At 37.9% G+C, this 13114-nt stretch overlaps 1 protein-coding gene across 24 annotated transcripts in view; it reads right to left on the bottom strand.

Moving 5' to 3' along the window:
• Window positions 1-11733, bottom strand: part of ZNF518A (zinc finger protein 518A) — a 67801-nt gene extending 56068 nt beyond the window's left edge. For 6 of the 24 annotated variants that reach the window (XR_016388122.1, XR_016388123.1, XR_016388124.1 and 3 more), the window contains exons 1-3: window positions 9455-11597; window positions 9008-9093; window positions 2710-2798 (exon numbers count right to left, since the gene is read on the bottom strand). Coding sequence is in view for 1 of the 24 variants with exons in the window: in XM_089897959.1 (XP_089754085.1) it covers window positions 2710-2746 (37 nt within the window). In the remaining 23 variants the exon portion in view is untranslated. The other 18 variants (XM_022569217.3, XM_089897957.1, XM_089897958.1 and 15 more) reach the window with 14 other exon arrangements.
• Window positions 11734-13114: the final 1381 nt, after the last annotated feature.

Below are 13114 nucleotides of genomic sequence, written 5' to 3'. Positions count from 1 at the left end.
ACCTCACTTTTAACAATCTATCCTACAGAAATAAAAGCACAACATAGAGATATGTATCAGTAGCACTTAAATGTCCACGAATAGGAAAATGATTAAGTAAATTATGGAATATCCACATGAAAACAATATAAAGAAAGAGGTATATGTATTGAATTGCCTTGGAAAGATATTTATTGTGAAATTTTTTTAGTTTTCAAAAAAGGAAGTTGTAGACTAAGGCATGTAATATATTTTTAAATTAGCAGGAAAGAGCCTTGTTTTTATGTCAGAAGCAAAGATCCTATGAGTACATGTTTGTACACAGACAAATTTATAGATATCCTTCAAACTACTGATAACAGGTTAATTTATTTTAAAGGAATGACAGCATGGCACAGCAAAAAACAAAATAAAATAAAACAAAAACAAAAAACCAAACAAACCAAAACAACATGGAAAGAATCATCAGATCTCGTAAGAACCTTGACTGAAACCAAGAAGGCAATGTCACTACCACAAGTCTTTACTGAGGCCTGCCTGTATATTCCTGCCCTTGAATTCTAGGAAATTCTGTATCCTTAACATAATTCCCCCTTTTCAGCTGACATTAGCTTAAACTAGCTTAAGCTAGTTTTATTACTTGTAACCAAAGTTTCTTTCTTTTTGTTTTTTTTTAATTGGAGTATAATTGCTTTACAATGTTTTGTTAATTTCTGCTGTACAACGAAGTGAATCAGCTATATGTATACATATATCCCCTCACTCTTGGACCTCCCTCCCATTCCCCATCCCACCCAGCTAGGTCATCACAGAGCACCCAGCTGAGCTGCCTGTGCTATACCACAGGTTCCCACTAGCTATTTTACACATGGTAGTGTATTTATGGCAAACCTAATCTCCCAATTCATCCCACCCTTCCCTTCCCTCCCTGTGTCCACACATCTGTTCTCTACGTCTGCATCGCTGACATTAAGTTAATAGATCAATGTTGACTGTGTTTATTTCACAGAAAGGAAGGTTTTGTGATGATCCTTTAAAGAGTTAAACGACTTAAACATGTAAGAAAGGAGGAAAGGTTATCTAGACCAGAAAAAAAGAAATATTAGAAGAACTGCAGGATCTAGATCACAGACAGAATGGCAAGGTTAAGTAAGAAGACTACAGAGGCGGGCTTCCCTAGTGGCGCAGTGGTTGAGAGTCCGCCTGCCGATGCAGGGGACGCAGCTTCGTGCCCCGGTCCAGGAAGATCCCACATGCTGCGGAGCAGCTGGGCCCGTGAGCCATGGCCGCTGAGCCTGCGCATCCGGAGCCTGTGCTCCGCAACCGGAGAGGCCACAACAGTGAGAGGCCCGCGTACCGCAAAAAAAAAAAAAAAAAAAAAGAAGACTACAGAGGACAAATTTGAACTTGAAATGAAAGGTAACAAGGAGCCATCCATATCACTTTATGAGCAGAGAGTTATGAAAGCAGTACTTTAGAAATAGTATTAGAATGCTACTAGACAGCAAGATATATTGGAGAAAGAGAGTAAAAATAGAAGTGAGAAAACTAAGAGGACTAAGTGACAATCCAAACAAAAAAGTGAGGAACCAGAGAACTGGCAGTGTTAGCATATGTTAGGAATCACACAGTAGGTACAGAGAAAGTTTTTAAAAGATGATTCCCAGAGTAAAATGCCAAGGATAGAGACTTAGAGTGAATCAAAAAGTGCCATTCCTGGAGAGTCTTTTTTGCTTTCTACAACAGAGTTTTGTTTTGCTTTAAAAAGCAAAGACATTCTACAGTGTTCAGTTTTAGTGAAAAGGTATAAAAAGAATCTATGTGCTAACTCACAACGTTCTAGTTGCTCAAACATTAAACAAAGAACTAAAAAAACTCTTAGTTTAGCCCTATTTGTGACTCAGCATGTACCTCTGTAACCTAACTTGTCACATTAATTGTCCATACACAGTTAAGAAAACTGATTAGTCATTATTTTTTTATAACTATTGCATTCCTTGAGTTACTGAATTTTTCTCTGCAGAGATAACTGAATGCAAAACAATCATATAAACATACAACTGGAGATAGAACAAAGCAGCATGCAGCAGGAAGAGCTTGCTGAAAAACATAAAGTTCTGCCTAAAAGGAACCTAGAATACACAAAATATTAAAACTCTCCTATTTTATTTTATTTTTTAATTGGGGTATAGTTGTTTTACAATGTTGTGTTAGTAGAAACTAACAGAACCTATTTTAATGTCCTCAAAATAAACTATTATCTTTTCATGACTTGGAACATTTTGGGCTTACTCTTTTTGTAGCTGTTTTAAGTTTTTAAAAAGTTTACCCCAGAAGCCGACACCTATCTTATTTTAAACAAGTGAAAAATAAATATTGTAGAAATTTATATTGAAAGTCAGCTCCCTTCAAATCATTGTGGTCTAATGACCTAACTTACCACAAAAAAGAGAAATAAAAAGTTAAGTATGCAAATGTGATCAAGTACAGATACAGAAATATTCAAAATGCTAGTGTACATGTGAGCCACATACCATTCAGGTAGATTTGTGACACTGGTATACAATTATGAAGGAGTTTAAAATAAAAATTAAAATACAGAAGCAGTTCCTGACTCAGATGAATCTTATCTCTTTTTACTCTCTGAAACTATAACTGCTCACTGTACACACACAAACAGCCCAACACATAAGATGCTTTCTGCTCCCCAATATATACACCTATATTTACCTTTGTTCATACTGTTTCCTTTCACCAGGCTTGTCATCCCTCTTTCTCTTAATTCAATTCTGGTCAAACTTCTTTTCTAATTCTACTTCCTGTAGGGACATGAAACATTCTGCAATACACACTAATTTCCCCCCTTCTCTGAATATTCATTTCAAGGATAGCCATTGCGCATCACTTTATTACACTTTTATCGATACATCATTTCATTTTTAAGTTTTACCTCCCAAGATAACTTATAAGCATCTTAAAAATAAGTTCTATTTCGTATTTCTCATTTATCCCTCACAAAAACCAAGAAGACTGGGCACACAGGGACCTAACAAATTCTTAATTCATTTATTCTTTTATTTTCGTCTCTCCATCCCCACTGGCATCACCTTAGTCCACTGTCATCTCTAACTTGGATTAAAATAATAGTCTTCCTAACTGGCATTCATGCTTCCCCCCTGCCCACCAACCCTTCTCTGAATCCATTCCCCACACAGAAGCAAAAGTAATCTTAATATAAAACAGGTTACAGTATTCTCTGCTTAAAACTCCTCAGGGGCTTCCCAAAGCACTTAGCAAGCAAAATTTAATCTCTTGGCCAAGGCCTGCAAGAAACAGTGACATCTGGTCCTGGACTTCACTCTTCAACTTCGTCTCATGCCACTCTTCCCATCTGTAAATATACTCCAGCAAGCTACCATATATAGACTCTCAGTTCCTCGATACTCCCTTCCTATCTTTCTTATCTCAGGCCTTTGCACCTGCTACTCCCTGCTTGAAATATTCTCTCTCCCATTCCTCAAATGGTTAGATCCTTCTTATCTTTTAGGCAGTTCAAATGTCACCATCTCAGAGAGGCTTTCCCCAACCTATAAGCCATTCCCTCCTCAAACAAAAAAAATTGTTCTCTATTTTAGCCCCTTGTATTTCTTTTTCTATAACATTTTCCCCTCTGGCAATATTTTATTTGTCAATTTATTTTCTATCTGTCTCTACCACTGGAATAAAAGCACATAAACACATGGACCACACCTGTCACATTCTTTGCTATACCACCAGCATCTGGCACAGTGCTGGCCTTGTAGCTAGCACCAAATATGTGCTGGCCTTTGTTCTAAACCTTGGGAATACAGCAGTGAATGAAACAGACAAAAATCCCTCCCCTCATGGAGCTAACACTCTACTGGTTATTTAGATAATATCAACATAAGTAAATTATATAATATAGTCAAAGGTGACAAATGCTGTGGAAAAAAACAAAGTAGAGAAGGAAAGGCAGAACCAGAGTTCTAATTTTAAATACAAAGTCAGGGAGGCCTCACTTGAAACAGTCTGATTTGAGCTAAGATCTTAAGGAGCTGAGGCAGACAAGCAGCATTCCAAGAAAAGAAAAGAAAGAGTAAGTGCCAACACCCTGAGTGTGGAGTGTGCCTAACATGTCCGGTGAACAGCAAGAAGTTGGTCAGTATGATGGGAACAGAAAGCACCAGAGGGAAAGCAGCCGGAGAAGATGAGATCAAAGAAGTAATGAGGAGAGATGCTGGAGCATTTCGGGTAGAGAAATAACATGAGCTGAATCGTTTTTTGAAAAGATCACTTTGGCTGCTATGTTAAGAACCCAGTATTTGAGAGGGAGGTAAAAATGGAAGCAAGGAGACCACTTTGGAGACTATTATACGACAATTACCCAGCTAAGAGATGGTGGCTTGGTAGAGACAATAATGCATGGTCAGACTTTGAATATATTTTAAAGATAGAGCCTATAGGATTTGCTGACAGACTAAATTTGGTCTATGAGAGAAAGAAACACATCAAGGATAACTCTGAAAGTTCTGACCTCACCAACTGGAAGAAATGAGTTGCTCTTTACTAAGAAAAGGTAGTGTGGGAGTAGTAGGTTTGGAAAGGATATCAAGAATTTGGTTTTGGTCATGTAGAATTGGAGATATCCAGTTGACATCCAAATGGAAACATGGAATGTGTAACCGAATACAAAATACAGAGGTCTAGGTGTTAAGATAAAATTTGGGGAGTTATTAGTCTGTGTATATATATGTGTATGTATTTTTGTATATAGAACTGAATGAAAGGGGTAAGTAAAAAAAGAGAGAAGTCCAAGGCGTGAGCCTTAAGATACCCTAACATTGAGAGGATAAAGAAGAGAAGAGCTGGTGTGGCTGAAAGGAATGAGCAGTGAGAATGAAGGTAAATTAGGAGAGTGGTACCCTCAAAGCAAAGTGAAGAAAGTGGTTCCAGAATCATAATGATCAACTCTGTCAAATAAGATGAAGACTGAGAAATGACCCCTGGACTTAATGTCAAGAGTGCTGGTGACACTGATTAGAATGGTTTCAGTGGCTCACAAACATGAATTTAAGAGAAAATGGGAAGAGATGTAGAGGTGTAATACAGACAACTGTTTCAAGGAATTTTACTACAAAGGACCAAGAAATAGAGGAGTTGGAGTTTTTTGATTTGTTTGTTTTTTAAAGGTAGAAGAAATTATAGTATGATTGTATGCTCATAAAAATGATCCAGTAAAAATGTTAAAATTAGTAATGGAAGAGAGAAAGAAAAGAAATGCAGGCAATGTCCTTTAGTAAGTGAGAAGAGATGCAATCTAGTGAACAAGTGGAAGAGTTGAACTTAGAAAAGAACAAAGATAATTCACCTGTAGTTACTGGAGAGAAAGAAAAGGACATCAGCAGGTGGGTAGATGTTATTGTGAGAGGTTGTGGAGAGAAATGCCTCACTTAAGTCTACGATAGGGGTTGGCAAACTACAGCCAACAGCCAATTCTGGCCTGCTGCCTATTTTTGTAAATTAAGTTTTATTGGAACACAGCCACATTCATTCATTTACATATTGTTTATGGCTGCTTTGGTGTTACACAGCTGCTGATAGGTACAACAGAAGCCATATGTCCACAAAGCCTAAAATATATACTACCTGGCCATTTATAGCAAAAGTTTGCCAACCCTGGTATATTGGAATCTCTGTTAACTCTTTGAGCTGAGGACCAAATAGAAAAGAAGAAACAAAGGAGAAAGAAGAAAAAAGGAAGAAGATAAACAAAGAAGAAAGAAGATAAACAAAGACCTAGGAAACAACAGCATTTAGTGAGAATGACACATTAACCTATACATCATTCCTAATACCTGGAGCTCAGAAATATTCTATGAGTAATCAAACATTACTTTAATTTCACTCATCTCTTCAAATGTTTTTATAACTATTGCTATATTAGTTTTGAACTGGCTTTATCTCTACAGAGGAGGTATGGTTTTGCCACTGTACTAAGGGAGCTCTCAAAAAGAAGGAGGTAAGAAGAAATTAACTACATATAAAACACAGAACAGCATCGCAGGTTAATTACATTTTTTTTTTTAATTTTCAAGGTGGATGGTTATTAGCAACAAGATCTTTTCCATGACAAATAAATATACACCACTTGAATACACTTATTTTATATCTTAGCATCACAAAAATGGTATCACACTGAAAGAAATACAAACATTTTACTCAAAGAAAGCTCCACCTTAGTAGAAAGAAGCAAAATTTCTGCCTGGCTTTCCAAATACCTCACACATAGATTTACTTAAAACAGCCAACCTTATTTCCCATTACCTCTCATTCCCCCAAAATACAAATTGTTATTGTCAAACCAGTCTCCTCCCAATCTTGGATGAACACTTAATCATTTTCAACTCCATCCATTCTTCAATTATTCTTTATGCCTATCAAAACCCAATTCATAAGTCAAAATCCATTTGAAGTTATACCTCCTTTCAAGAAACCTTTCTAGACTGGGCCAGCCCTCACTAATTTCCTCCCTATCAGAACTCAGACTTACAACCCATATGACTGTGCGTTCATTTAACCTTTTTAGCCATTTGTATTATGTTTCATGTATATTAATCTGGACTACTTAACTAAACTATAAGCACTTTGAAAGCAAAGAGCTCCTCTTATTCTTATATATTACTAAAAAGCTAAGTACACCACAGGTTATTCTCAACACACTCTTGTCGATCTGTGTAACCTAAGTATATAAAAATGTGCTGTATTAGAAAAAGTCCACCATCCACTCAGCCAAGTATGTACAATCCTTGACTACCCAGGCAGGTGCACATACTTGTACATACTACTATGTATCCGATAAATATTTGTAGATTGAATGAAGGACTAAATACATGTATAATGAATGAATGCATGCATGCATGCATGAATAAAAGGTATCTTTTATAAGGCAGAGGGAAAGGGCAAATTATGTATGGACGTGAATGATCAACTTGAAGCTACAGATCTTAAATTCATAAAGGCCATATATTCATCAGGAGGTTTTCTGCTACAATCCAATTCAAACTAACTCATATGCAGAATTTTGGGCCAAGGGACTGGAAAGGACACCAGGGTAGCAGACAGAATAAAAAAAAACCCATAGATACCTCATACCATGGCTCCTGGGACTAAAAGTGGTACTCTATCTCCATCTATCTCCCATCTATATGGCTTCACTTTCACCTACTACAAATGCGGTTCTCATACACATAGAAAAGAATGTCACTAGCATCCTCCCAGATTAACAACATTAGAGAAAAGGGAGCATCTTTCTCCCAGCATTCATATATCAATTTCAAAGGATTCTGATTGGCTCTGCTTGAGTAACGGGCAATCACTGTTGCAACAGGGATGCCTGGGCTTGCGTTATAACACTGACTCATAAGACAAGACACCAACCACTCATAACAGGGGACGGATGGTTCCCCGAACGAAGAGATACTGGGTTGACGAAAGCAATATGCATACACACATATATATACGTCTTCTACCAGCCACAACCTCCAACAACTCAATTTTAATTAGGAATTGGTGATGACTTTACCATATTTTGAAATTATTTGACTTCCTATAAAGCCAATATTTGTTTTCAGCTATTACCACTTCACTTCTTGAAATGAGACCCACATGAAACCCACTTAATTTTCCTAAGCTTCAAGTCATGCACCTGCATTCCAATATTCTGACACTGGTTTCATGCAGTCACACCAATCATGATTTTAAAATTTTAGTCAGATTTTGCTTATAATTTTTAAGCTCAGATAATCCAAATCATTTTGATCTGTCACCATACAGCAGTCTCTTATTTACTTCGTTACACGTGAAGCTTTCATTGTTCACCATGTTACTTTTTTTGAGTAGTTTGGCTCAAACTTAGCAAAGAAAACTCTTAGCACTCAGCATTTACTTTCTCTGTTAAGGAGCAACACAGTACCCACGTGAATCTCACGGTAAGAGATCAAACAAATGTTATATACGAAGAAATGACACATGTAAATGAACATAAATGATAATCTGGTATCTCAACTTAGCTTTGTTGCTCTCTTACTGTAGTTGTTATATTACCTTAACTTTTAATAAAATAATTTGTACCTTTGTGAAAAATGGCCTGAAAAAAAAAATCCATCTGCTAGTAAAGTTCACAGAACATGGTTACGATTACTACAGTAATAATTTAAGTTGGTATAGTCTACTTAAATTATTTTAGTAGTTACATACACAATCTTATTCCTAACTTAGGGTTCTACTTATGGGTATACATTTGGTGAGGGGAATTATATGATACTGTGATATCCCCAAATCTATCCAACACAAACAGCAAGAGGCACTTGTGTTTCAAGGATAAATAAGCCACGTTTTTGTAAAAGGGTAAAATATTTTCCACTGAGTGCAAAGGTTTCCTTATTGTAACACCATGGATTTGTTGGCAGGCATTTTTCCTTCTTTTTGTCCAAACCAGGATATTCAGACGACTGTTTCCAGGAAACCAGTCATAACTTCTATAGTGATTCCTAAGTCCCTTTTCTGTCTCACAATGCAGATATCACTAATCACAATACAAATATACATTAGATAATTTTTATTTAGGTGCATTACTTTGCACTTACTAGAGCAAAACAGAAACACTCTTCTGGCCATTTATACAGCTTCAAAACATCTTCCTACCATATTTATCTCCATCATCCATTACCTAGGAGCCCTTAATGTCATCTTTATACTTAGAAGGATGATATAGTTAAAATCATCTTTAGATTTCTAATGCAATGTTGAAACATAAACTATGAAACAAAAAACTACTTTTTTTGCTTCCATTAAAATGAAAACCCACATGTATTTATTTAGGCCAAAAGTAAAACTATAACTTACGGAAATTCATATATAGGTAACTATTCCATTTTGCCCAATATTAAAACATATTAACTTACTACTTAATAGACTATGTACTATAGTACTTCAATCTTCACCATACCTCTTTCTTCAAGGAACAAAAGGCACACAATTTAATGCTTGGACAAAGCCACAATCAGGAGCAGTGATCAAAAGAAGAGATGATATCTGGAAATGAAGACCAAAATTTTAAAACTTTGACTGCAAAAACTGTCAGTAAAATGTTTTTAAACTTTTGATTCAGTTATGCTTCATAGTCAACGTATGTGTATAAATTTAGAAGAAAAAAATCTCTCTGCACTTAAGACAAATAACCTATCATTGACACCCAGTGATAACATGTCATAAATTTACAAGTCACAAAACTCAAAGCTTAGAAGGAAGCTTAGAATCAATCTAATTCAATATCTTCATTTATTACATGATAAGGAAAATGAGTCTTGTCTAAATTCACAAAGCTAGAACTAGAATCTGGATCTGATTCCAACCTAGATATCCTACCATGATAATGCTACCTCTTAATACTCACTTCTGATATCCACGGTTCCATGAAAATTGCTCACCATGTGAAGCCAATACCCCATATAGAACCGAAATACTCATAGCCTACGCATCTGATATAAGATAATTAAGAATACTTTCAACTTTAACTCTTTTCTTTTGCTTATAGTGCTTTGCCAAAAAACTTTTAGTAGAGTAACTGAAGGAAACTGGGCAAGGTCCAAGTCTTTTATCTTTAAAAAAAAAAAAAAAAAAAGCTGTATTAGGTGATCTACAGTACACAATGCTTTATCAAAAATAAACAGGAAAGTAAACAATAAAAGTATATTAAAAGAGCATGTTTAAAGTATATTTTAAAGTCAAACTGTAGAGTTATGCTAAAATATATCCCCTCTGGAATGTTTCAAGATATAAAAACTTTGGGATCACAACAGACTACACTATTACCAGACAGGATAGGAGAAGATCTGAAGTGTGATGATAAAAATCGCAAGCATTTAAAAGCTCATACATTATCAATGTGCAAAGCAGATATTCACTGTGATTGCTGTCCTTTTATCCTTCCCAAATAACAGACATAAAACGTTTTGAATTGATACTTATACTTACTTTTCGTGGCAACAACAAGGAAAAATTTGGATGTGCAGAACAGGTGTTAGATACCTACATTTTTCTCCCTCCCCACCCTTTTGTTAATTTTCTAGATCTAGGATTCATCTTATTTATGAGAATTTTAACAAAAATCAACATGGTCTACTATGCTTACCGTCCTCATGAAATGCGAACACCCTAAAAAAAGTTAATACAATGCAATGTCTTAATGAATTTCAGGAAAATTCAGTTTTGCTGAAAGATAATGAACCCATTTCTATTGACTTGCAGTTAAACTCTGAAAAATGTTAGGGTATTTCACAGAATCCATTTAAGTGATTTCTATCTGTTCAACTTGAGTACAATAACTTTACAGTACACTCAAATCAGATCCCTTCCTGCATGAAAAACAATTCAACCATTTCAGTAAACTAGGCCTAACACACAGACGTTCAAAGTTAACGAAATTCCCACCCTAATGTACAGTTTGGTGGTATGTTTCATCATCGTGACAACCGCTCAGAGTTCAACACTATTATGTATTCTTTAAACATTGACTTATTTTACTTTTCTAGTGTTTTTTTAAGTTTTGATATCCAAACATACCCAACGAATGTTTTCGCTAAAATTGTTCACAAACACTAAACGCCCCCAAATTTAAACCTAAAAAGAAAACTGAACCTGGACTTTTGCATTCAGAACGTTAAAGCTACCGTATTTGTTTCATTGGTCTACTTAAGAGCTATAACATTTTACCTTACATACATTCATCCTATATATTTTCAATTACCATAGCCATCTAGGAAGAGACTGTCTACTACTTGACAATAAGGACATCATGTTAAGAACAGACTCAAAATGGACCCTACAAGTAAGAAAGCCAGTTACAAAGAAATCCATCTGCCACTGGGTGTGGTTGGGGTCTGCAAGGAAGAGCGCCCTTGGCCAACTCTGGAGGAGGGCGCGCGCGCCAGAGACTTGAGCATATCTGCAACAACAAAAAAAAAGACCTCCAAAGACCACAGACTGAACCCACAATGGGGACGCCGTCGAGTCGGGGTGCCGTGGACCTGCGAACCTACAGCTCGAGGGGTGCGGTCTGAGGGGTACCCAAGCAGTCTCCACCAGCCCCGGTACGCGCCGAGTGGGTGCTTCGAGCGCCGCGCGCCCCGCTCCGTCCCAAACACCGCGCCCGATCCGCCCCTTCCTCCGGGGCTCGGCTGCCCCTCGGGCTCGCGGAAGCACACTGTGCCGCGCTCCCGCTCCAGTTCCTGGACTGTGGAAGAGTGCGGAGTTCAAAAAGCCTCGACGTAAAGCAAGCCCAGGCTAAAGGACTGAAGGTTAGCTCTGGCAGCCTAAGAGCGCCTAGAAAAAGGACCGACTTCTCTAGAAAAACTTTGCGACAAGTTAGGCGGAAGCGCTGAATGGCCGGGACTATTTAACAGACGCTTCCTATCACGAGAGGCGGAACCCTGAGAGGGTTCGGGGGGTCCTGCAGCCCCCACAAACTCGCCCTTTGCCCCCTGGCTGGCTCTCTATAAGTCCCGGCATCCTAACAGGTCTGGGCGGCCCCGCTCACGGGGAATACCTGTCGTGGTCCCCATTGCCTGCGAGTCCCTGATGGCGGCCATTATGCTTCCATCCGGGTTTTGCCGAAAAGCCGATCGCAGCGCTACCGGGAGCGCTCGCTGAGGCGGAGGGATTCGTGCCGCACCTGAGGCGAGCGGAAGAGGACGGAGGCCGGCAGGGTCCTCCCCCCACCCTGGTGAGTCTAGGCCACGGAGCTGGGCTCGCTGCTGACCTTTCGTTTAGCGCGTTTCACGGGTGCCTGACACGGCAGTGGCTCGCTCCCCCCCTTTGCTCACCAGCAGCTGGAGAGAGCCTACTTTCAATGGAATGAGAGACACACCTCCATTCTATGCTCTTCAGAGAAGACATCAGAAGCAGGAACTGTGCTCTTGGCAAACCCTTGCTTGACTGGGAATGGTCTCAACCCTGAGATTTTAATCATTTCCGGCTTTGCAAATGGCGTCTCCCCCACTCCTTGCTTTTGACATGGCAGGGTTTAGCAGCCATTGCAGCCCATGTCAACGAAGGAAGCTGCCACAAGCAGCACTGGAAGACATATTGAACTCCAAACATGTACATATTTAATAATTGATCTGAAAACCATCGTTCAACAAGGGAGGCTCTCATCCCCATCAAAGGAATCTTTTCCAACACTACACACAGGGCTGACAAAGAGGTCAAGTAATATGATTAGGTTTGCGCCAGGGGCCAGTATGGCGCTTCTATCCTTTAGTGGATTTCTGAAATGAAATCTATTAATTGACCTCACTTTTTTACATAAATTACCTTCCTTGGGAGGGGGTGGGGGTTGTTATGGTGGCAACTTTTTTTAAAATGAAAAAAATAACGTGACTGGAGGGGAGGGATATGCCAAAATATTAAAAGGGGCAGTGCGATAGAATTTTTGTCTTCTATTTTTTATGTTCCATATGTTCTTAGGAAGTATATATGCCGTTTGTGATTAAAAAAAACTTCTAAAATGTTAAACATTTTTCACTGTCTTAGAGTATGCTTTTGAAAATGTTGACATGTAACCATACACACGATTTTCTGCATCCTTTAATAAAAATGTACTCTGGAATCCTCACTCTGTCTTTAAGGAATTTTCTTATCACTGTCTACTGGTCTACATAGTTCAAAAAAAGGAAATGAGAGGTAGTACACATTAGATGTGTTCATGTATCTTGTACTCGTATGCCTGTATAAAACACACAAGGAGAAATCTTACATAAACACCTAAAGGAATGCCAATATGCAACGAAGAACATGTTTACAAAATGGATTTTATTTTGCATTAAACATCCTCCTCCTCTCTCCCATCTTTATTTCCATGCAAGTCAGACATGCACATACATCACAGAGGAAAGAGAAGTAGGATTTTTTTTTAATAGCAAAAAAGATGATGATAATTGGGAACATGAACAGTTATTTTGTGTTTTGATGTAATTTTTGTTTTTTGTTTTTCACATTAAGAAATTTCACCCCTCTTCTCTGCAGTACATACATTACAACTTCACCCTTGCATTAT

The sequence above is a fragment of the Delphinapterus leucas genome, chromosome 16 (genome assembly GCF_059928025.1).
Source record: "Delphinapterus leucas isolate spDelLeu-1000000601 "Yukka" chromosome 16, BTC_Dleu_Yukka2, whole genome shotgun sequence".
In the NCBI taxonomy this organism is placed as follows: domain Eukaryota; kingdom Metazoa; phylum Chordata; class Mammalia; order Artiodactyla; family Monodontidae; genus Delphinapterus; species Delphinapterus leucas.
This window is presented reverse-complemented; position numbering and strand designations above follow the sequence as displayed.